At 37.4% G+C, this 22,524-nt stretch overlaps 1 protein-coding gene across 1 annotated transcript in view; it reads right to left on the bottom strand.

Moving 5' to 3' along the window:
• DYNLT5 (dynein light chain Tctex-type family member 5) overlaps positions 1-22,287 on the bottom strand; it is a 32,539-nt gene extending 10,252 nt beyond the window's left edge. Inside the window, exon 1 of the mRNA XM_063107163.1 lies at positions 22,169-22,287. Coding sequence (XP_062963233.1) covers positions 22,169-22,287 — 119 coding nt within the window. The remainder of the gene's footprint in view (positions 1-22,168) is intronic.
• Between the last annotated feature and the right edge of the window lie 237 nt (positions 22,288-22,524).

The raw sequence follows: 22,524 nt of genomic DNA, 5'->3' as shown, positions 1-22,524 counted from the left end.
AACCATGTTTATGGCATTTTAAAAAACTGAGATATGATAATTCCCACATTAGAATTAAATGGGTTGGCAAATGGGAGAGAGAGAAAAGAGAATAAGTTGAATAGGAAAAATATTTCTTGAGAAAAAAACAAAAGGAAGAGATAAAAAAATTTAAATGCTTGCAGTGTGGGCAAATAGCATTAAACCAGAATATGGGCTTGGTAGATTTTAGAAATAAAAGAGTTCATATATTTTAAAACTGCAGTTTAGAATATGGGCTTAGAAGAGCTTGGCTATATTTACTATTGAGCTCCACTCAAGCTCTTTGAAACCTTTAAATAAAAACATTGGAAGATGATGGACTAGAGGTACATAAGGCACATTCCTCCCACAGGATAAGATGGAAATAGGCCCACCACCACCACTGCTGTAGTCATAGGAGCCATTGTCTGGTCCCAGCATCCATCACCCATCACAGAGCAGCTCCCCACAGAGCTACAGTCCTGCGAGTGACCCATTGCTGCAGCCACAAACTCTGCAGATGTCAGGGAGGGGGAGGCTGCAACCACCACTGCTACTACTGCTGCTGCAAGTTAACCCCACTGCTAACAAGGACACTGCAGATGTGGGGGAAAGGCTGTAGCTGCCAGCACTGCTGCCACTGCCACAAGATAACTCCACTGTTGCCAAGGACACTGCCGATGCAAGGAAGACAGCTGCAGCTGTCAGTGCCACTGCTGTTCCCACGAGGTAACTTTGCTGCTGCCATGGACACTGCAAATGTGACAGAGGCAGTTGCAGCCACCAATGCTACTGCTGCCACTGCTGCAAGATAATCCCACTGACACTGTGGACATTACAGCTGCACAGGCCACTGCTTCAGATGCCACAGCCAAGCAGGTAGCCGATGCAACCACTACTGCTGCAGTCACTGCCACTACCAGTGTTGCCAGGCAGCCACCATCATTGTGCGAGCAGCCGACTGATGCTGAAGCCACCATTGCCATGCAGGCAGCTGACCAAAGTCACTGCCACAGCCATCACCACTACAAGGGTGACCTGCTACCATAGAAGCAGCCACAGCAGCCACTGCCACTGTGCTGGTGGACTGCCAACCACTTGACTGCATTGACACAAGGAGGGTCACCAGCAGTGTCCAAGGAAGGAGAGTAATAGAAGAAGAAAGTACTGTACCAGATGACCAGGCATCAATGTAGAGCTAGCAGAGATATGAAAAAACAAGAAAATATGAGTCCAGCAAAGGTATACAATGACTCACAAGTACCAGAACCCATAGAGCAGGAGACCTTTTATATGACTGAAAAGGAATTCCAAGCAACAATCTTAAGGAAACACAATGAGATATGAGAAGACACAGTTAGCCAACACAATGAACTGAGCAAAACTATCTGGGACATGAAGAAGAAAATTTACAAAGAGATCAATACTTTAAAAAGAATGTAGCAGAACTCATGGAACTGAAGGAATCATTCAATGAAATAAAAAACAAAACTGAGAGCTTAAGCAGCAGACTAGAGCAAGCAGAAGAAAGAATTTCTGATCTTGAGGACAGTCTCTTTGAAATAACTCAGACAGACAAAAAGAAAAAGAAAAAAAAGGGAAAAGAATTTTTAAAAATGAAGAAAATGTAAGAGAGATAGCAGACAACCTTAAGCATACAAATATCCAAATCATGGGTGTTCCTGAAGGAGAGGAGAAAGGAAAAGGCATTAAGAACATATCCAATCAAATAGCAACAGAAAACTTCTCAGGTATAGGGAGAGACACGGCCCTTCAGATTCAGGAGGCTCAGAGATCCCCAAACAGATTCAATCCCAAAAGGTCCTCTCCAAGACAAATTATAGTCAAACTGGCAAAGCTCAAGGACAAAGAGAGAATCCTAACAATGGTGAGAAAATTGTCAAGTCACCTATAAGGAAGACCCATTCAGACTAACAACAGACTTCTCAACAGAAGCTCTACAGTTCAGAAGAGAATGGGATGATATATTCAAAATACTAAAAGAAAAAAACCTGCCAGCCAAAAATACTATACCCAGCAAGGCTATCCTTCAGAAATGAAGGAGAAATAGTATATTTCCCAGACAAACAAAAACTACAGGAGTTCACCACCACAAGACCAGCCCTACAAGAAATCCTCAAGGGAGTTCTGTATCTGGAAGCCAAAAAACTGTAACAAATACCACGAACACACAAAGAAAAACAAAACCCAGTGGTAAAACAAAAATGCACATGAGAAAGAGAAAGAAACTGTATTTTACCACCTCCCAAAACTAACAACCCCCAAAACAAACAATAAAAGGGAAAGAAAGAAACAAAATATATTTAAAACATCAAATGAAAATGTATAAAATAGCAGGAGTAAGACAATACCTTTCCGTATCAACTGTAAATGTAAATCAATTAAATTCCTACTCAAAAGACACAGACTGGCTAACTGGATTAAAAAGCTAGACCCAGGCATATGCTATCTACAAGAGACTCACCTCACCGGTAAAGACGAACACAGACTAAGAGTGGAGGGATGGAAAAAAATATACCACACAAATGGAAATAAAAAATGAGCAGAAATAGCTATTCTTGTATTAGATAAAATTGACTTTAAACCAAAAACTTATAAAAAGAGAAAAAGAAGGCCACTATATAATGATAAAGGGATCTATCCAGCAAGATGACATAACAATTGTAATTATATATGCACCCAACATCACAGCACCCAGATATGTAAAGCAAATACTATTAGACCTAAGAAAGAGACTCAAATACAATAATAGTTGGGGACCTGAACATCCTGCTCTCAACATTGGACCAATCATCTAGGCAACATATGAACAGAGAAACACAGGATTTAAATCACATTTCAGATCAATTGGACTTGGCAGATATCTACAGAACATTTCATCCAACAACTACAGCATATACATTTTCTCATCAGCATATGGAATATTCTTCAGGATAGACCACATGTTAAGTCACAAATAAAGTCTCAACAGATTATCAAAAAGTGAAATTATTTCAATTATCTTTTCAGATCACAATGGATTAAAACAAGAAATCACTAACAAGTGAAACTCTGGAAACCACACAAACACATGGAAACTAAACAACATGCTCCTGAATGACCTGTAGGTCCAAGAAGAAATTAAACAGGAAATCAAAAATTTTCTTGAAATTAATAAAAATAAAGACACGTCATACCAAAATCTGTGGGAAACTGCAAAAGTGGTACTAAGAGAGAAATTTATTGCAATAAATGTTAACATCATAAGAATAGAAAGATTTCAAATAACCAATCTGATGCTACACCTCAAAGAACTAGAAAAACAATAACAATTCAATTCTAAGATAGTAGATGGAAAGAAATAATTAAGATTGGAGCAGAACTAAATGAAATAGAGACACAGTAAATGATACAAAATATTAATGAAACAAAAAATTGTTTTTGTGAGAAGATAAGCAAAATAGACAAGCCATTAGCTAGGCTAACTAAAAAAGGAAGAGAGAAAATCCAAATACCGAAATCAGAAATGAGAAAGGAGACATTATAACTGAACCATAGGAAGACAAAGAATCATTAGAGACTATTATAAACAATTATAGACCAACAAATATGAAAACCTGGAGGAAACAGATACATTTCTGCACACATACAAACTACCAAGATTAAACCAAGAAGAAACAGAAAACCTGAACAGACCAATAACAAGCAGTGAGATTGTAGCAGTAATCAGCAATCACCCAACAAAGAAAAGCCCAAGACTGGATGGCTTTACTGCTGAATTCTATCAAACCTTTAAAGAGGAATTAATATCAATTCTCTTCAAACTATTCCAAAAAAAATGAAACAGAGGCCACTCTCCTAAACTCTTGCTTTGAGTCCAGCATCACCCTGATACCAAAACCAGGCAAAGATACAATAAGAAAAGAAAACTATACGCCAATATCTTTGATGAACATAGACACAAAAATCTCAGATAAAATATTAGCAAACAGAATACAGCAACACATCAAAAAAATTATACACTACGATCAAATGGGATTCATCCCGGGGATGCAAGAATGATTCAACATATGGAAATCAACAAATGTGATTTACCACATCAAGAAAATCAAGGACAAAAAACATACGATTATCTCAACAGAAGCAGAAAAAGCATTTGACAAACTTCAACATCCCTTCATAATAAAGAGTCTCAGCAAATTAGGTATAGAAGGAAAGTATCTAAACACAATAAAAGCCATATACGGCAAACACACCACCAATATCATCTTGAATGGGAAAAAGCTGAAAGCTTTTCCCTTAAGAACAGGAACAAGACAAGGATGCTCACTCTCACCACTCCTTTTTAACATAGTTTTGGAAGTACTAGCCAAAGCAATCAGGCAAGAAAAAAAAATAAAGGGCATCCAGATTAGAAAAGACAAACTGTCCCTATTTGCAGATGGCATGAACCTACGTATAGAAAAGCCTAAAGACTCTACAAAAAAAAAAAAAAGCTCTTTGAGTGGATAAACAACTTCAGTAAAGTTGCAGGATACAAAATTGACATGCAAAAATCATTAGCATTTTTATACTCCAACAATGAAATAGCAGAAAAAGAGAGCAAGAAATCTATCCCATTTAGAATAGTCACCAAAAAAATAAAATACCTAGAAATCAATTTAACCAAGAAGGTTAAAGGTCTCTACAACAAGAACTACAAATCACTGTTGAAAGAAATTCAGGAGGACACAAAAAGAAGGAAAGACATTCCATGCTCTTGGATTGGAAGAATTAGCATTGTGAAAATGTCCATATTACCCAAAGCGATCTACAGATTCAATGCAATCCCCATCAAAATACCAATGACATTCTTCACATGAATAGAAAAACAATCCTAACATTCATACAGAACAACAAAAGACCCTAAATAGCCAATGCAATCCTGAGCAAAAAAAATAAAATAAATAAAGCTGGAGGCACAACACTACCTGACTTCAAGTTATACTACAACACTATAGTAACCAATATAGCATTGTACTGGCATAAAAACAGATACTCAGACAAATGGAACAGAATAGAGAACCCAGAAATCAACCCACGTACTTACAACCAACTGATTTTCAACAAAGGCACTAAGAACATACATTGGGGAAAAGACTGCCTCTTCAATAAATGGTGCTGGGAAAACTGGATATCCATATGTGGAAGAATGAAGCTAGACCCATACTTCTTGCCATACACCGAGATCAACTCAAAATGCACTAAAGACTGAAGTATAAGACCTAAAACTACAAAACTAATAATAGAAAACATAGGGGAAACATTTCAAGAAGTAGGACTGGGCAAAAACTTTATGAATATGACCCCCTAAGCACAGGAAACAAAGGGAAAAACAAAGATATGGGATTATACCAAACTAAAAAGCTTCTGCCCAGCAAAAGAAACAATTTACAGAGCAAAATGACAACCTACAGAGTGAGAGAAAATATTTGCAAACTATGCATCAGACAAAGGATTAATATCCAGAATATACAAGGAATTCAAAAAAAGTAAAAAAAACCCAACCTGATTAAACAATGGGCAAAGGAGCTGAATAGGCCTTTTTCAAAGGAAGTTGTATAAAATGTTCAACAGACACATGAAAAAATGCTCAACATCATGAAGCATCAAGGAAATGCAAGTCAAAACCACACTGAGATATCATCTCACCCCAGTTAGACGGGCTATTATCAAGAAGACAGAGAATAATAAATGCTGGAGAGGTTGCAGAGAAAGGGGAACCCTGCTACATTGTTGGTGAGGCTGTAAATTAATGCAGCCATTATGGAAAATTCCACTGCTGGGTATATGCACAAGGTTGGAAATCGTCATGTGGAAGGGAAACCTGAGCTCCAATGTTTATCGCAGCTCTATTTACAGTAACCAAGAATTGAAACCAACCTAAATGTCCATCGTAACATGACTGGATAAGGAAAATGTGGTATATTTACACAATGAAATACTACTCTGCCATAAAAAGAATGAAATACTGACATTCACAGCAACATGGACAAACTTAGAGAAAATCACATTAAATAAAATAAGCCAGGCACAGAAAGAGAAATACCACATGTCCTCACTCGCAAGTGGAAGCTAAAAAAAAGAAATAAAAAAGAAAGATACAACGATCACAATAATCCGTTGATCTTTCAAAAGGACAGAACAGAACTGAGGTTACCAGAGGTGGGAAAGAGGAAGGGGCAAGGGGATTAAGAAGGAATTGGTAAAGGGCCACAAAAAATGATTACATTGTATAATGCTGAATATACTAATTATCCTAATTTGAGAATCACATATTGCACACAGGTATTGATATTCAACTCTGTTCCCTGCAGATATGTACAATCAACTATGTCTCAATAAAAAATAATAAAATAATAAATATAGTCAAAAATAAATTTAAAAAACATGTAAGATGCTCAAAAAGTAAATTTATAATTTGTTTTATTTTATTTTAATTTATCAATATACAATGTAGTTGATTTTCGTGTTCCTTAACCAATTCCTCTTTCCCCCTACCCGCCCTGCCATCAACATCACATCTGTTCATTTGTCTTAACAAGTTCAAGGAATTGCTGTGATTGTTGTGTCTTTGCCCCACCCCGCCCCCACCATTTAGTTGTTTGTATATTTATTTTTAGCTCTCACAAATAAGCGAGAGGCCGGCCTGTGGCTCACTCTGGAGAGTGCGGTGCTGATAACAAATAAGCGAGAACATGCAGTATTTCTCTTTCTGAGCCTGGCTTATTTCACTTAATAAAATTTTCTCTAAGTCTATCCATGTCACTGTGAATGGTAGTATTTCATTCTTTTTTATAGCACAGTAGTATTCCATTTTGCTAATTTATAATTTTAATTACCAGTGCTATATACACGGCACAATAAATTTATTTAGTATATATCATAACATTACAAATAGATGAGTTTCAGTTGTCATGGTCAGACTTTCCCTAGTTTGCAATGATAACTCTTCTATACATATGATCTCATTGCAAAGGGAAGACCATAGTTAATTTTTTTTAAAATGTGAAAAATATTCTTGTTGTCTAAGTGTTTTATCCCCTTTTGGCATTTGTAGAGAAAAAATTTCAAGTAGCAAAATTTATCCGAGAGTTGTAAAGTTTTAGAAAGAAGGGTAGATTAAAAGTAATGCAGGAAAACTCAAATTCTGGCATAAAATATTGGTGAAAACACTGAACAAATTAGTTAATATTATTGCAGGGGGAAGAGTACAATTTGTAACCCAATGCAAAATTCCGTTAATACTTGGAATTGCGTGTGCTATTGCTGAGGATAGACTTAGAATTAGCCTACCTGCAGAAATAGCTCTATGACACTGGTCCAACATAACAAAAGTAACCCTCTTATATTGTACCTGGCTGACACTGGAAATGTCCCGTGCTAAGCCAATAGCCTGTGTTCTGAAATACAGGCAAAAAAAAAAAAAAAAAAGTTAAGAAGTTAGAACATGTTTACTCTTTCATGAAATTCAGTTTTCTTAAAAACCTCTTACAAATTTGCTTGCTAACCAATCCTTGAATTACTTAGAATAAATACAAGGCATGTCTTATCGCTCTGACTGTTAGGGATAGTAACAATTATTTCAATTAAATCTCACCAGCCACAATAGCATCTAATCAGTATTGAGAACTCATTTCCAGACATTTTCTCTGCTATTATTACCTAGATCTTTTGAAATTACGGTAAGAGACTATTTGAATGCATAAACCGGCCTTGTAGCCATTGAAGTAGTAGGTTAAAAAGGTCAGAATATCATCTCTTTCTTCTATTCGTAACTATGAAATGCCTGGAATTACCATATTTCGAATGGTATTAAGTATGACTTTTAAAATTTTTTTGAAAAACTGTTACTAAAGTCATGTGCTGCCTCCCAGTGGAGATATTTCAGAGTGCACAGAAAAAAAGAAGGTTTTAGGGTATAAATTTGTACATTTGTTCTTTCTATTTTTTCTTCATTCTTCCAACAAATATTTATTGTCCACAATGTGTCAGGCTATTTGGAAACTACTGATAATACAAAGAAAAATTATAGCCTCTGTGCTTGAGAAACATGATGTAGAATATAAGATAAAATATGCATAGAAACCCCTTACTTGAGAACTTTCCACCTAACAGCTTCTTAGATATTTTTGATGAATGTTAAGCTTAAGAGCAAAAACATTCCAATGCTGTGGAGATCATCAAGGAGGGGTGGGGCCTAGAGCAACAGATTTCCACACAATAAAAGAGTTCTTCTACATTAAAAAAAAAATAGATACACAATGGAATGCTTCAGCAAGTAGGCAAAAGTGTACCTTGTATTAAAATTTTGCACATGCAATTTTCTATTTGCTGTAAATGTATCTTATGCCTACAAGATGAAAGCCCTTAGTCAACCTGGACTTAATGCATACATGGACCTGTGAACCTAACTTGTTTGGGAGCAAAAAAACTTGCTTGTTCAGGAATCAATATAATGCAATAATTACTCATTCAACAATCAAAATTTATTGAGTGACTACTATGTGCCAGACACAATTCTAAGTCTTTGGGATAGAGTACTGAAAAAGACCAAATTAAGGTCACAGCTTTCATGGAACTTACACTTTAGTGAGAGAAGACAGACAATAGACAATAAAATACTAAACAAGGGAAATTTTACATTCTGTTAAAAGGTGATACATGCTGTAAGAAAAAGTAGAGCAGGTTAAGGAAGTTTGAAAGTAGGTGGGTGAGAGGGTTCCATGTGCAATTTCAAATGAAGTGGTCAAGATAGGCCTCCATGAGCAAAGAATTGAAGGAGGTGAGGAAATGAGCCAGGTGGATGGCTGATGGAAAAGTATACCAGGAAGAGAGAACAGCTCCTGCAAAGGCTTTGAGACAGGAAGCTGCCTGCTGTGTTTGAGGAAGTGCGTAGAAGCCAGAATAGCTGGAGCAGAGGCAGCAGGAAGCAGGAGGTTGAAAGAAGATGAGGTTACAAAGGTGTCAGGTGGGTAGATCATGTAGGGCTTTCTGGGCCATTGTAAACACTTGGGCTTTTACTCTAAGAAAGCAGAGCCTATAGAGCACACACATACCTGTATTTTCTAAATACCCTTAGATTTCTTTGCTGAATGGCTATATCAGTTTTTATTATCACTTGCCTTGCCAACGTTTGGTATTGTTATCCCTTCCTATGTTTTGCCATTTGGATTGGTGCAAAATGGTATCTTGATGTTTTAATTTACATTTTTTTCTGATTTCAAGTGAAATTGAGCATCTCTTTGTATTCTGCTTAGCCATTTGGGCTTTGCTTTGTAAATTGCTAACATCTCCTCTGCCTATTTTTTAAATGGTTTTCCTGGTTTTTTAAATTTTTAATGTGCAAGATTTTTAAAAATATGTATCTTCTACCAGCCTGTTAGTTGTGTCTATTATATCTTTTGTTAAAAGAAATGCTAAATTTTACTGCATTATATTTATATTTATATTATAAACTATATTATAGTTATATTTATTAAAAACAATTTTTTTGCTTTATGGTTTCGTTTCTAATTTTGGGTTCTTATTTAAGACATCTTTCCTTACCCCTAGAACACAAAGATATTCTCCTATGCTTTCTTCTACCAGCTGTATAACTTTCCACAGTTCAGTTTTCCATCTGGAGTCTACCTATGCAAATGGTGTAAGGTAAGAGACCAGCTTTACTTTCCTCCATAAAGTGACCCAGTTTTCTCCCAACACAATTTATAAAAAAATCCATCAATTCCCTATTTATAAAAATAAATGGGGATTATAAAAATGTCTTCTCTATTTAACCCACAGGTTTTTTTATGGGAAGTACATGGATATCATATGTGAAATGGCTTAACAACTTATAAAGTACAATAATAATTAGTTATTATTAATAATTAGTTAATATTTAATAATTAATAGTTCATTAATAATTATTTTTTATTGTAGTTTAATTTGGGAACATGGCCATTTCAGTTTTCCTGAGCTTCTTTCTCTTTCAGGGAGATGCTGTATCTCAGCCAGATCCTGTAGGGGCTTTAGTTTGATGTAGACAGCAATGCAACTTATTCCCTAGCTTTGATCTTCTGACCTCTAGCCTTATCCTTCAGGTATCAAAATGAGGAAACAGGCTTGGCAATGTCATTTTTAACTGCCCATAAGCAGCTCACAGTAGTATAGCTTGTAATACTATAGGTTGGAATCATACAGTAAATTTACCACATTTAAAATTACTTGTTCACTGTCTTTCCCACCAGATTCTAAACTCCATAAGAGCAGGGATTGTTTGTATGGTTCACCACTTTGCACATAGAATGCTCTCTTTGTTCAATAAACGCCTCACATGAAGTAATGAATGCATTTCCATTTTGGTCACTTTTACTGGAAAAACCTATTCTAGTATGAGAAAAAGTTACCAGGTGGCTCTCAGTTTCCTTGAAAAATGAATTTCACTAGTTAGAACCTTACAGTTATTCATCTTTATATGTCTAACATTAGCGCAATAATTGACCCATAGTAGAAGCTCAATCAATTCTGGATAAATGAATAAGTGACAGAAGTAGATGAAGTGTGACTTAAATAGTGTTATAGTGTTAGTTACCATCAGTAGGTTCAAGTGGAGAGTGGTAGGATCCATACAGAAAGTTCTGGTAACATGACATTGCTGTAATTTTGGTTTAAGGCAAAAGAAATACTTTTCATTCCCCAACCTGAGCCCTAACCTACTAGTGGAACTGCTGCCCTCAAGGATAAGAAACCTGGATATCAAGTCACATTGTTCTGGGAAAGTAACTTGACCTCATGGCTTCTATGAGAAAACCGTATCTGTTCAAACACTGTTCAATGTCTGCCAGAGGCCGATCTTCCAACAAGAAAGACATCATTGTAAATACCTGCCCTTACCCATGGGTAGGAAACAGAAAGTTCTGGTGAATGAATAAAATAGTTTTATTCATGCAAATTACACACAAATTGCCAATTTTTAGCAAATGAAAATACTTGACTGGTAAACAAAAGCACATTTGCTATTTGCCAATTCTGTAGGTTTGCAGCCTCCATCTCTCTAAAATTCTGTTTTCTTCATTTGTAAAATGGTAATAATAATATCATCTATCTTTATAGAGCAGGAGACAGAAAACATTCCTGTAAAAGGCCAAATAGAAAGTATTTTTGGCTTTGCGGGGCCTATGGTTTCTATTGCAACTACTCAGCACTGCCGCTGTAGTGTGAAAGCAGCCAGAGACAATACATAGATGAATAGGCATGGCTGTGTTCTAATAAACTTTATTTATGGGTACTGAAATTTGAATTTTTTATCATTTTCACATGCCACATAATATTGTTCTCCTTTTGACTTTTTTTTTTAACCAGGCAAAAACCATACTTAGCTAAGGGACCATACCAAAGCAGGTAGCAGACTAGACTTGGCCCTTCGGTTATAATTTACCAGACCTTGCTACAGAACTTCCATGAGGCATAAATTAGGTCCACAGTAAGGGCTCAATAAATGACAGTGATTGCCATTCTTATAATTATAAATTATGTAAGTGAAAACAAGAAAAATTCAAAATAATAGATGGAGTATTATAATAACTATGCAGAAAGAAATATGCCAACATGGTAATAGTTATTATGTTAGGATGATAAAATCCAGCTTATGATTCTTCTTCTTTAATGAGACATAAAAATTACGTTGTAAAGAAAACATAACAAATAAAAAGACTAATTCTGAAAACAGTTAACAATAATTACATTGGATATAAATGCAATCTTCCTTTCACAATTCAGAAGGTACTTCAGATATTTATTATGCTTGGGGATCCGTTAAGCATGAGCTAAAACTTTAGAAGACTGCAGACATAGAAATCGAGACTGTAGAGCTAAGTGCTGATCTTATACCACACTCAAGAAGCAACTTTTCAAGTAGATCTACCTCTATTCTTCCTTGCCTTCCTTATCAGTATGATTACCACTATAAAGGCAAATAAGTCCACAATCTATTGAGGGAGCTGGGCAAGAAAACAGCCAAATACAGGTTCATGTACAAGGAAAAACCAGCAGAAGCAGAAAAGAAGATCATCCAACTCAGTCTGGAGGCGCAGGTGTTCGTAGTTGGGTAATTAGAGAGAGCTTCCTGGAGAGTGGAGATGGAGCTAAATTCCAAAGGAAGAGGAGAAGGAAGCCGGGAGAAGAGTGTTAAGAAGAGCATTCCAGGAAAGTGGCGGTACTGCATGGGGCAGCAATTTGAGGCAATGGCTGGAGGCCAGACAGAGCACTGAAGGATTATTGAGTGTGTATGCAGGCTAGTGCTACGGAAGTAAGCAGGGGTCTGTAGACCCTGTATATGATGCTCATGATTTGGAACTGTATCCTAGTCCAAATCAAGTTACTTGACCTGTAAGCCTCAGTTATTTCACAGTAAAATGGTAAGGATGACATCTACCTAGGAGGATTTATGCTAGGGAAATTAAATGAGATAATGTATTAGGTCATCGATATACCTCAGGATATGCTTTATACTATCTATTGACATTTGTCTTTTCAAAAACTGTTTTAAAATAATTTTCAAATGAAAAGTATATGCTTTTCCATAAAACATTGCATTTCAAAACGATGCCTGCATTTGATAGCCACTAAGCTGTCAGAACTTTTCTAGTAGTTGAAGACTCATTCATGATGGAGAATCACGCCTACAGCTTGATTCCAGACAGTGAGGAAGACAAAGGAAAGCAGGTACAGGTTAGAGCTGGGAGGCAGCCTCCTAAATAGCCTCTGCCATTGCAAGGGACATGGAAGCTGTTATTTGCTATTTAAGAAAAAATAGTACAGATAGAAGATCCATCCTGATATTTTGCTTAAGAGTCAAAAACCAAAATAATTATCATTTAAATGTTGTTGGTGAAAAATCCATACTAATGTGTTTATAAAAATGATTTTTTGTATTCTTGTTACTTTTAATCTGTATTTATATTTCATTAGTAATAGGTTACAAAACAGTAATCTCTAATTCTTCAAACGTGGCCAAACTTTCATTCTATATGACTTTCTAATTTGTTTTGGAAGGGAAGAGGTAAATGAAAATTATGCAAATAGAGATGATAGTTTAGTCTTTAGATGAGAACATTTAAAAAATTCATAAGAACATTTTTCATATCAGATTATTGTTGTAAATAGTTTCTTAGAAAAAGTAAGTTGGAAGATGGCGGCGGCTGCGGAGGCTGGTGCGGAGTAGCTGAGGTGGAAAAGGTGGCCACTGGGCCTCAGGCAGCTGGGAAACTTGTGGACCTTCCTCTCGCCATCTCTTAAGGGAGGACTGCTGCTGCTGGCCGGTCGTGGGGGCTGACCGCCACTTTGCCCCCGGCAGGAGAGGCTGCCTCATTTTCAGGCAACAGCTTTGAAGTGTGGAGCAGGAAAAGAACTGTTTCTTAGCTGCAAAAGCGAGTCTCGAAACAGGGAACACGGCACCAGGGCTGCTGCGGATGCAGACAGGACCCTGGAGGCCGGGGCCGCGCTGAAGGCGGCCAGCTGCCCTATTCAGGATTCGAGGTTTCAGGCCGGCATTAAAGAAGATTCCTGGGAGCGCCCGAGCCGCGCCGCGACTGAACAGCCCGAAGCGGCAGCGGCCGAGAACTGGGAAAGGCGGCAAACCAGAGACAGAGCGAGCGCCTGACCTGGCACAGCACTGTGAGTGACCTGTGGCACAGCTCTGTTCGGGGGGGGGGGGTGGATGCCCACGCGGCTCCCGCCTACACCACCAGGCCACTCACTGCCCCGGTGCTGCCTCCATTTTCCCAGGTGCGGGCAGCTCCGCCCTGCTCGGCCATCACTGAGCCCTCCCTCTTGCTTGGCCTGGCACGGGGCTTTCCGGAGCCTGCAGACCGGCCTCCGCTCCCACTCCCTCCGCGGTTCTCTGGCGGGGCTGGTGGTGTAGGGCGTCCCCGGCCAGTGTCGGGAGAGCAAGGAAGTACGGGCGGGCCAACTGTCACTCCACCACACCCTGGACTCCAGCCCCAGGTAAACTCCCTGTTACTGGGAGGCAGATACTATCTCTGCAGCCACCAGTTTGGAAAAAAGCCTAACGAATTTCTGGTTGGGAATAGTGTGGTAGGAGAGTTCCCAGGTCCGCTTGAACATGCTGGAGACCAGGCTGCAGGTGGGCGCTTGACTCGGTTTATACTGGGGGGGATACAAAGGTGAACAAGACCCGAGAAAGATCTACATAGTGCTACAAAGGCACCCAGAGAGACCAGTCGTCTGTGCCTAGCAGAAACCTGGTAGACTTCCTGGGTGAGGCAGTGCCGAGCAGGGTCTTGAAGGCCCAGCTGATAGACGAGGGGTGCAGAAGACACGACCCAGCCCAGCACAGTGTGCACAGAGTGGGGAGACGTGCGGCCAGGGAGGCGGAGACTCGACAGAAACAACACACCCGGTGGGGTCGCCACTGCACGATCTAACAGCCTGGGCCAGAGCACACGAAACAGGGAGAAGTCCTGCACAGGAAGTGAAAGCTCAACAGAGATCACACACCCTGTGGTACGTGATCCACCAGCCCAGCAGAGTCCAAGCTGACTAGAAAGGTGGCTCCCCGGAGAAGCGCAAGACCCGAGACAACCACACACACAAGGCACTATAGGCCAACTGAGCAGTCACGGAGGGAGCCATACAAAATTGGCAACCACAGCAACATCCTACTTAGTCATTAGTCTCAAACCGGTGGACTGTGAAACCCCCTGCCACAATGAATAAACACCAAAAAAAAGATACCAGAAATACAAAAAATCAAGAAAGTACACCACCAAAAGTTAATAAATCTCAAACTCTAGATCCTATAGAACAAGAAGCCCTTGAAATAACTGATAAGGAATTTTGAGTGATAATTCTAAGGAAACTGAATGAGATACAAGAAAACTCAGCTAGACATCATGATGAAATGAGGAAAAGTATACAGGATCTGAAAGAGGAAATGTACAAGGAAATCAATGTCCTGAAAAAAAATGTAGCAGAACTTGCTGAACTGAAGAAGTTATTCAACGAAATAAAAAACACAACGGAGAGTTTAACCAGCAGGCTTGTCGAAGTTGAAGAGAGAACCTCTGAACTTGAAGATGGGCTGTTTGAAATAACACAAGCAGACAAAAAGAAAAAAAAGAATCAAGGACACTGAAGAAAATCTGAGAGAGATATCAGACAACCATAAGCGATCAAATATCCGAGTCATGGGTATTCCAGAAGGGGAGGAAAATGGAGATTCCATTGAAAACATATTCAATAAAATAGTGGCAGAAAACTTCCCAGGTATAGGAAAAATCACAGATCTTCAGATCCAGGAAGCTCAACGATCTCCAAATGTATTCAACCCAAAAAGACCTTCTCCAAGACATGTCATAGTCAAATTGGCAAAACTCAGAGACAAAGAGAGAATCTTAAAAGCTGCAAGAGAGAAGCGTCAAATCACCTATAAGGGAGCCCCAATCAGGTTAACATCAGACTTTTCATCACAAACCCTAAAAGCTAGAAAGGAATGGGATGATATTTTCAAAATACTAAAAGACAAAGATTGCCAGCCAAGAATACTCTACCCTGCAAGGCTATCCTTCTGAAATGAGGGGTAAATAGTATATTTCTCAGACAAACAAAAACTGCGGGAGTTCACTACCACACGACCACCCTTGCAAGAAATCCTCAAGGTAGTACTGGGTTTGGTTCCTGAAAAATAACTACCACTGCCATAAAAACCCAAGAAAAATCTAAACCCGCTAGTATAATAAAAATGGCATTCATGAAGAGAAAACAAGCTAACAAAAACACTATCTACAACCTAAGGAACCAACAAACACAGAAAACAAACACTAAATCAGAAATCAAGGAACAAAAGACACCTAAGACAACCAAACAACCAATAAAATGCTAGGAATAAATCAACACCTTTCAATAACAACTCTTAATGTAAAAGGCTTAAATTCCCCAATTAAAAGACACAGACTGGCTGACTGGATCAAAAAGCAGGACCCAACTATATGCTGCCTACAAGAGACCCACCTCACCCATAAAGATTCACACAGACTAAGAGTGAAAGGATGGAAAAAGATTTACCATGCAAACAGAAAAGAAAAACGAGCTGGAGTAGCTATTCTTATATCTGACAAAATAGACTTTAAACTAAAAACCATAAAAAGAGACAATGAGGGACACTATTTAATGATAAAAGGACTGATCCATCAAGAAGACATAACAATCATAAATATGTACGCACCCAATGTTGGAGCAGCCAGATTTATTTATTTATTTTTATTTTTTTTAATTTTTTTTTCTTTGTAAATACAGCTTGTTTTTTGTTTGTTTGTTTTTTTAATTTTATTTTGTCGATATACATTGTAGCTGATTAATGCTCCCCATCACCAAAACCTCCCACCCTTCTCCCTCCCCCCCTCCCCCCCAACAATGTCCTTTCTGTTTGTTTGTTGTATCAACTTCAAATAATTGTGGTTGTTATATCTTCCTCCCCCCCCCGCCCCAGTTTGTGTGTGTGTGTGTGTATGTGTGTGTGTGAATTTATATATTAATTTTTAGCTCCCTCCAATAAGTGAGAACATGTGGTATTTCTCTTTCTGTGCCTGACTTGTTTCACTTAATATAATTCTCTCAAGGTCCATCCATGTTGTTGCAAATGGCAGTATTTCATTCGTTTTTATAGCTGAGTAGTATTCCATTGTGTAGATGTACCACATTTTCCGAATCCACTCATCTGATGATGGGCATTTGGGCTGGTTCCAACTCTTGGCTATTGTAAAGAGTGCTGCGATAAACATTGGTGAACAGGTATACCTTCGACTTGATGATTTCCATTCCTCTGGGTATATTCCCAACAGTGGGATGGCTGGGTCGTATGGTAGATCTATTTGCAATTGTTTAAGGAACCTCCATACCATTTTCCATAGAGGCTGCACCATTTTGCAGTCCCACCAACAATGTATGAGAGTTCCTTTTTCTCCGCAGCCTCGCCAGCATTTATCGTTCATAGTCTTTTGGATTTTAGCCATCCTAACTGGGGTTAGATGGTATCTCAATGGAGCAGCCAGATTTATAAAACAAACTCTATTAGACCTAAAGAAGGAAATAGACACTAATACCATAGTAGCAGGGGACCTGAACACCCCACTGTCAATATTAGACAGATCATCTAGGCAAAGAATCAGTAGAGAAACACAAGATCTAAACAAGACTCTAGACCAATTGGAATTGGCAGATATCTACAGAACATTCCACCCAACAACCTCAGAATATTCATTTTTCCCATCAGCACATGGATCATTCTCCAGAATAGATCACATATTAGGTCACAAATCAAGTCTCAATAAATTCAAAAAAATTGGAATTATCTCATGTATCTTCTCAGACCACAATGGATTAAAACTAGAAATTAATAACAAATGAAACTCTGGAAACTATACAAACACATGGAAATTAAACAGCATTCTACTTAACGACATATGGGTCCAAGAAGAAATCAAGCAGGAAATCAAAAAATTTATTGAAACTAATGAAAACAATGATACATCATACCAAAACCTGTGGGATACTGCAAAAGCAGTATTGAGGGGAAAATTTATTGCATTAAACGCTCACTTCAGAAGAATAGAAAGATGGCAAGTGAACAACCTAACACTTCACCTTAAAGAACTAGAAAAACAAGAACAATCCAAACCTAAAGTTAGCAGACAGAAAAAAATCATTAAGATCAGAGCAGAACTGAATGAAATTGAAAACCAAAAAACAATTCAAAAGATCAACGAATCAAAAAGTTGGTTTTTTGAAAAGATAAATAAAATTGACAAACCATTAGCATGGCTAACAAAAAAAAGAAGAGAGAAGACTCAAATAACAAAAATTAGAAATGAAAAAGGCGATATTACAACTGATTCATCTGAAATACAAGGAATCATTCGAGACTACTATAAACAACTATACGCCAACAAATTTGAAAATCTGGAGGAAATGGATAAATTTCTGGACACACACAAGCTCCCAAAACTGAACCGTGAAGATGTAGAAAATTTGAACAGACCAATAACAATAAAGGAGATTGAAGCTGTTATCAGAAGGCTCCCAACAAAGAAAAGCCCAGGACCAGATGGATTCACAGCAGAATTTTACCAAACATTCAAAGAGGAATTGACACCGATTCTTTACAAACTATTCCAAAAGATTGAAACGGACGCAAATCTCCCAAACTCATTCTATGAAGCAAACATCATCCTGATACCAAAACCAGGTAAAGATATAACCAAAAAAGAAAACTACAGGCCAATATCCTTGATGAATATAGATGCAAAAATCCTCACTAAAATACTAGCAAACAGAATACAGCAACACATACGTAAAATTATTCATCACGATCAAGTGGGATTCATCCCAGGGATGCAAGGTTGGTTCAACATACGCAAATCAATAAATGTGATACACCGTATTAATAAACTCAAACACAAGGACCATATGATCATATCTATAGATGCTGAAAAAGCATTTGATAAAGTTCAGCACTCATTCATGACAAAGACCCTCTATAAGTTAGGTATAGAGGGAAAGTATCTCAACATAATTAAAGCCATATATGCCAAACCCACAGCCAATATCATCCTGAATGGGGAAAAGCTGAAAGCTTTTCCTTTAAGAACAGGAACTAGACAAGGATGCCCACTCTCACCACTTCTATTCAACATAGTGTTGGAAGTACTAGCCAGAGCAATCAGAGAAGAGAAGGAAATAAAGGGCATCCAGATTGGAAAAGAAGAAGTCAAACTGTCCCTGTTTGCAGATGACATGATCCTATATATTGAACAGCCTAAAACCTCTACAAAAAAACTGTTGGAATTGATCAATGATTTCAGCACAGTAGCAGGATACAAAATCAACACACAAAAATCAGTAGCATTTCTTTTCTCCAATAGTGATCATGCAGAAAGAGAAATCAAGAAAGCCTGCCCATTTACAATAGCCACCAAAAAAATAAAATACTTAGGAATTGAGTTAACCAAGGAGGTGAAAAATCTCTATAATGAGAACTACAAACCACTGCTGAGAGAAATTAGAGAGGATACAAGAAGATGGAAAGATATCGCATGCTCTTGGATTGGAAGAATCAACATAGTGAAAATGTCCATACTCCCCAAAGTGATATAGAAATTCAATGCAATCCCCATCAAAATTCCAAAGACATTTTTCTCAGAAATGGAAAAAACTATCCAGACATTTATATGGAACAATAAAAGACCACGCATAGCCAAAGCAATGCTGAGCAAAAAAAATAAAGCTGGAGGCATAACACTACCTGACTTTAAGCTATACTACAAAGCTATAATAACCAAAACAGTATGGTACTGGCATAAAAACAGACACACTGACCAATGGAATAGAATAGAGAATCCAGAAATCAACCCACACACTTACTGTCAGCTGATCTTTGAAAAAGGCACCAAGCCTATTCACTGGCGAAGGGACTGCCTATTCAGCAAATGGTGCTGGGAGAACTGGATATCCATATGCAGGAGAATGAAACTAGATCCATACCTCTCGCTGTATACTAAAATCAACTCAAAATGGATTAAGGATTTAAATATACACTCTGATACATTAAAACTTCTTAAAGAAAACATAGGAGAAACACTTCAGGAAATAGGACTGGGCACAGACTTCATGAATACGACCCCAAAAGCACGGGCAACCAAAGGAAAAATAAACAAATGGGATTATATCAAACTAAAAAGCTTCTGCACAGCAAAAGAAACAATTAAAAGAGTTAAAAGACAACCAACAGAGTGGGAGAAAATATTTGCAAAATATATATCTGACAAAGGATTAATATCCAGAATATATAAGGAACTCAAACAACTGTACAAGAAGAAAACAAGCAACCCAATTAAAAAATGGGCAAAAGAGCTAAATAGGCATTTCTCTAAGGAAGATATACAAATGGCCAACAGACATATGAAAAAATGCTCAACATCACTCAGCATCCGGGAAATGCAAATCAAAACCACATTGAGATACCATCTAACTCCAGTTAGGATGGCTAAAATCCAAAAGACTGTGAACGATAAATGCTGGCGAGGCTGCGGAGAAAAAGGAACTCTCATACATTGTTGGTGGGACTGCAAAATGGTGCAGCCTCTATGGAAAATGGTATGGAGGTTCCTCAAACAATTGCAGATAGATCTACCATACGACCCAGCTATCCCACTGTTGGGAATATACCCAGAGGAATGGAAATCATCAAGTCGAAGGTATACCTGTTTCCCAATGTTTATCGCAGCACTCTTTACAATAGCCAAGAGTTGGAACCAGCCCAAATGCCCATCATCAGATGAGTGGATACGGAAAATGTGGTACATCTACACAATGGAATACTACTCAGCTATAAAAACGAATGAAATACTGCCATTTGCAACAACATGGATGGACCTTGAGAGAATTATATTAAGTGAAACAAGTCAGGCACAGAAAGAGAAATACCACATGTTTTCACTTATTGGTGGGAGCTAAAAATTAATATATAAATTCACACACACACACACACACACACACACACACACACACACACACACAAACTGGGCGGGGAGAAGAATATATAACAACCACAATTATTTGAAGTTGATACGACAAGCAAACAGAAAGGACATTGTTGGGGGGGAGGGGGGGAGGGAGAAGGGAGGGAGGTTTTGGTGATGGGGAGCAATAATCAGCCACAATGTATATCGACAAAATAAAATTTAAAAAAAAAAAAATAAATAAATAAAAAGAAGGATGCAAGAAAAAAATAAAAATAAAAATAAAAAAATAAAAAAAATAAAAAGTTGTATAAATGGTTTTCATTAGTATAGCTAATAAGTGGCAAAGACAGAATTTATATTTTTTCAATTTCTAATACAATTTTTTTTCTGTTACTTTGCAGAAGGTAATGGATAATGAAAGTTTAAAAAAAAAATAAATAAATAAATAAATAAATAAAAAGAAAAAGTAAGTTGAATTTAAGCTAACAACTATTTTTAAATAATTTTAAAAAGAACTTGTACACTTAAATATTGGAATTAGCAGCTAGAATAGCTTAGGATCAGAAGCAAAAGTTATAAAGGTTAATTACTGTATTGTCCCACTTTTACTTCTGACATGTACTAGGATTGCTACTCCTTTATATTCAGTTTCCCCTCTACAAAAGGGAGATTGTACTTGCAATCCACAAACTTCCAGGGCTGGAAAGTGGAATTGTAAATAGGTGCATTAATACACTCAGAATAAGATGATTTTGATTACAGAATTCCAATTATTCCAGTTATTCTTGTCTCTGTTCTGCAGGACACACCAGTTTCTGCTTCCCAACCATGGGAATTAATATACTACATCCTTCAGTTTTGTGAAAACTATAAAGAAGGAAAGCCTATTATATAAATTAATTGACTGCTACATCAGATAATTTGTTCTATTTTCTTTCCAATAGCAGTCAAAAAGAAAGCATTAAACACCAATTTATCTCTTTAGGAAAGCAAATGCAGTATGTAGCAAAGCCAAATAAATGTAGCTATTATCCTTTTACCCACTGATTATATTGCTGGGAAACAACCACGCAGAGATTTATTATATAGTGAAAAAGAAAAAAAGTGGAAACAAACTTAAAATGCCCAATAATTGGAGAATGGTTAACTGGCACAAAATTACAAATTGACAAAATACATGCAGCTATTTAAAAGGATATGAACAAAGACTATAACAATCCATTATAAAATCTGTATAAAATAATGTTGAGTACATTGTATATGTATATATTGATTACAAAAATGTGAAAACTATGTAGTTATATAATATTGAGGAAAATTCAAGAGACATGTAAGAGTAGCTGGCATACATTGCATTTAGCGTTCTTTTGAGAAGAGGGGATTTTCTGGGGATAGTCTTTGAAATAGTAAAAATGCTGCTAGAATCAACATATCACTTAAGTTTTCTCTCTCTTTCTAAAATACGGCCCCTAAAGATGACCTGAACTTTGTACTTGCCCATTTTCTCTCTTTTTATGTCCCCAAGGAATTTTTTTTTCTTCTGATAAACATTATGAACCTGTTTATTCAGTAATTATATTTAAATCGCCAGACATTCAGTTACTCACGCTTTAGGGGGCCTGTGCATTTCCTTCCGGGGGAATTCATGACTACTGAGAGAAGTCATACTGCCCCTTTTCTTCAATGAATGAGCAGCTCTGTCTTTAGCAATGTCTGACATCATCATAACTTATAGAAGAAGACTCCTGGGAAAATAGCAAAAGAAAGATATGAAAACATTTTAGTTAGTATAACAGACACTCATCCCAAATAAAGTACACAGATACTTCTACCATTTTTGGAATAGGAAAGTGGGGTTTCCTCAAGAGCAATACATAGCATTTTTTGTTATTCTGGTCAGTATAACTAGAAATATGATAACTTTGAAAACTTTTATTTATGCACTAATATATTTAATTCACAT

This window comes from Cynocephalus volans, chromosome 8 (assembly GCF_027409185.1).
Source record: "Cynocephalus volans isolate mCynVol1 chromosome 8, mCynVol1.pri, whole genome shotgun sequence".
Taxonomy (NCBI): Eukaryota; Metazoa; Chordata; class Mammalia; order Dermoptera; family Cynocephalidae; genus Cynocephalus; species Cynocephalus volans.
This window is presented reverse-complemented; position numbering and strand designations above follow the sequence as displayed.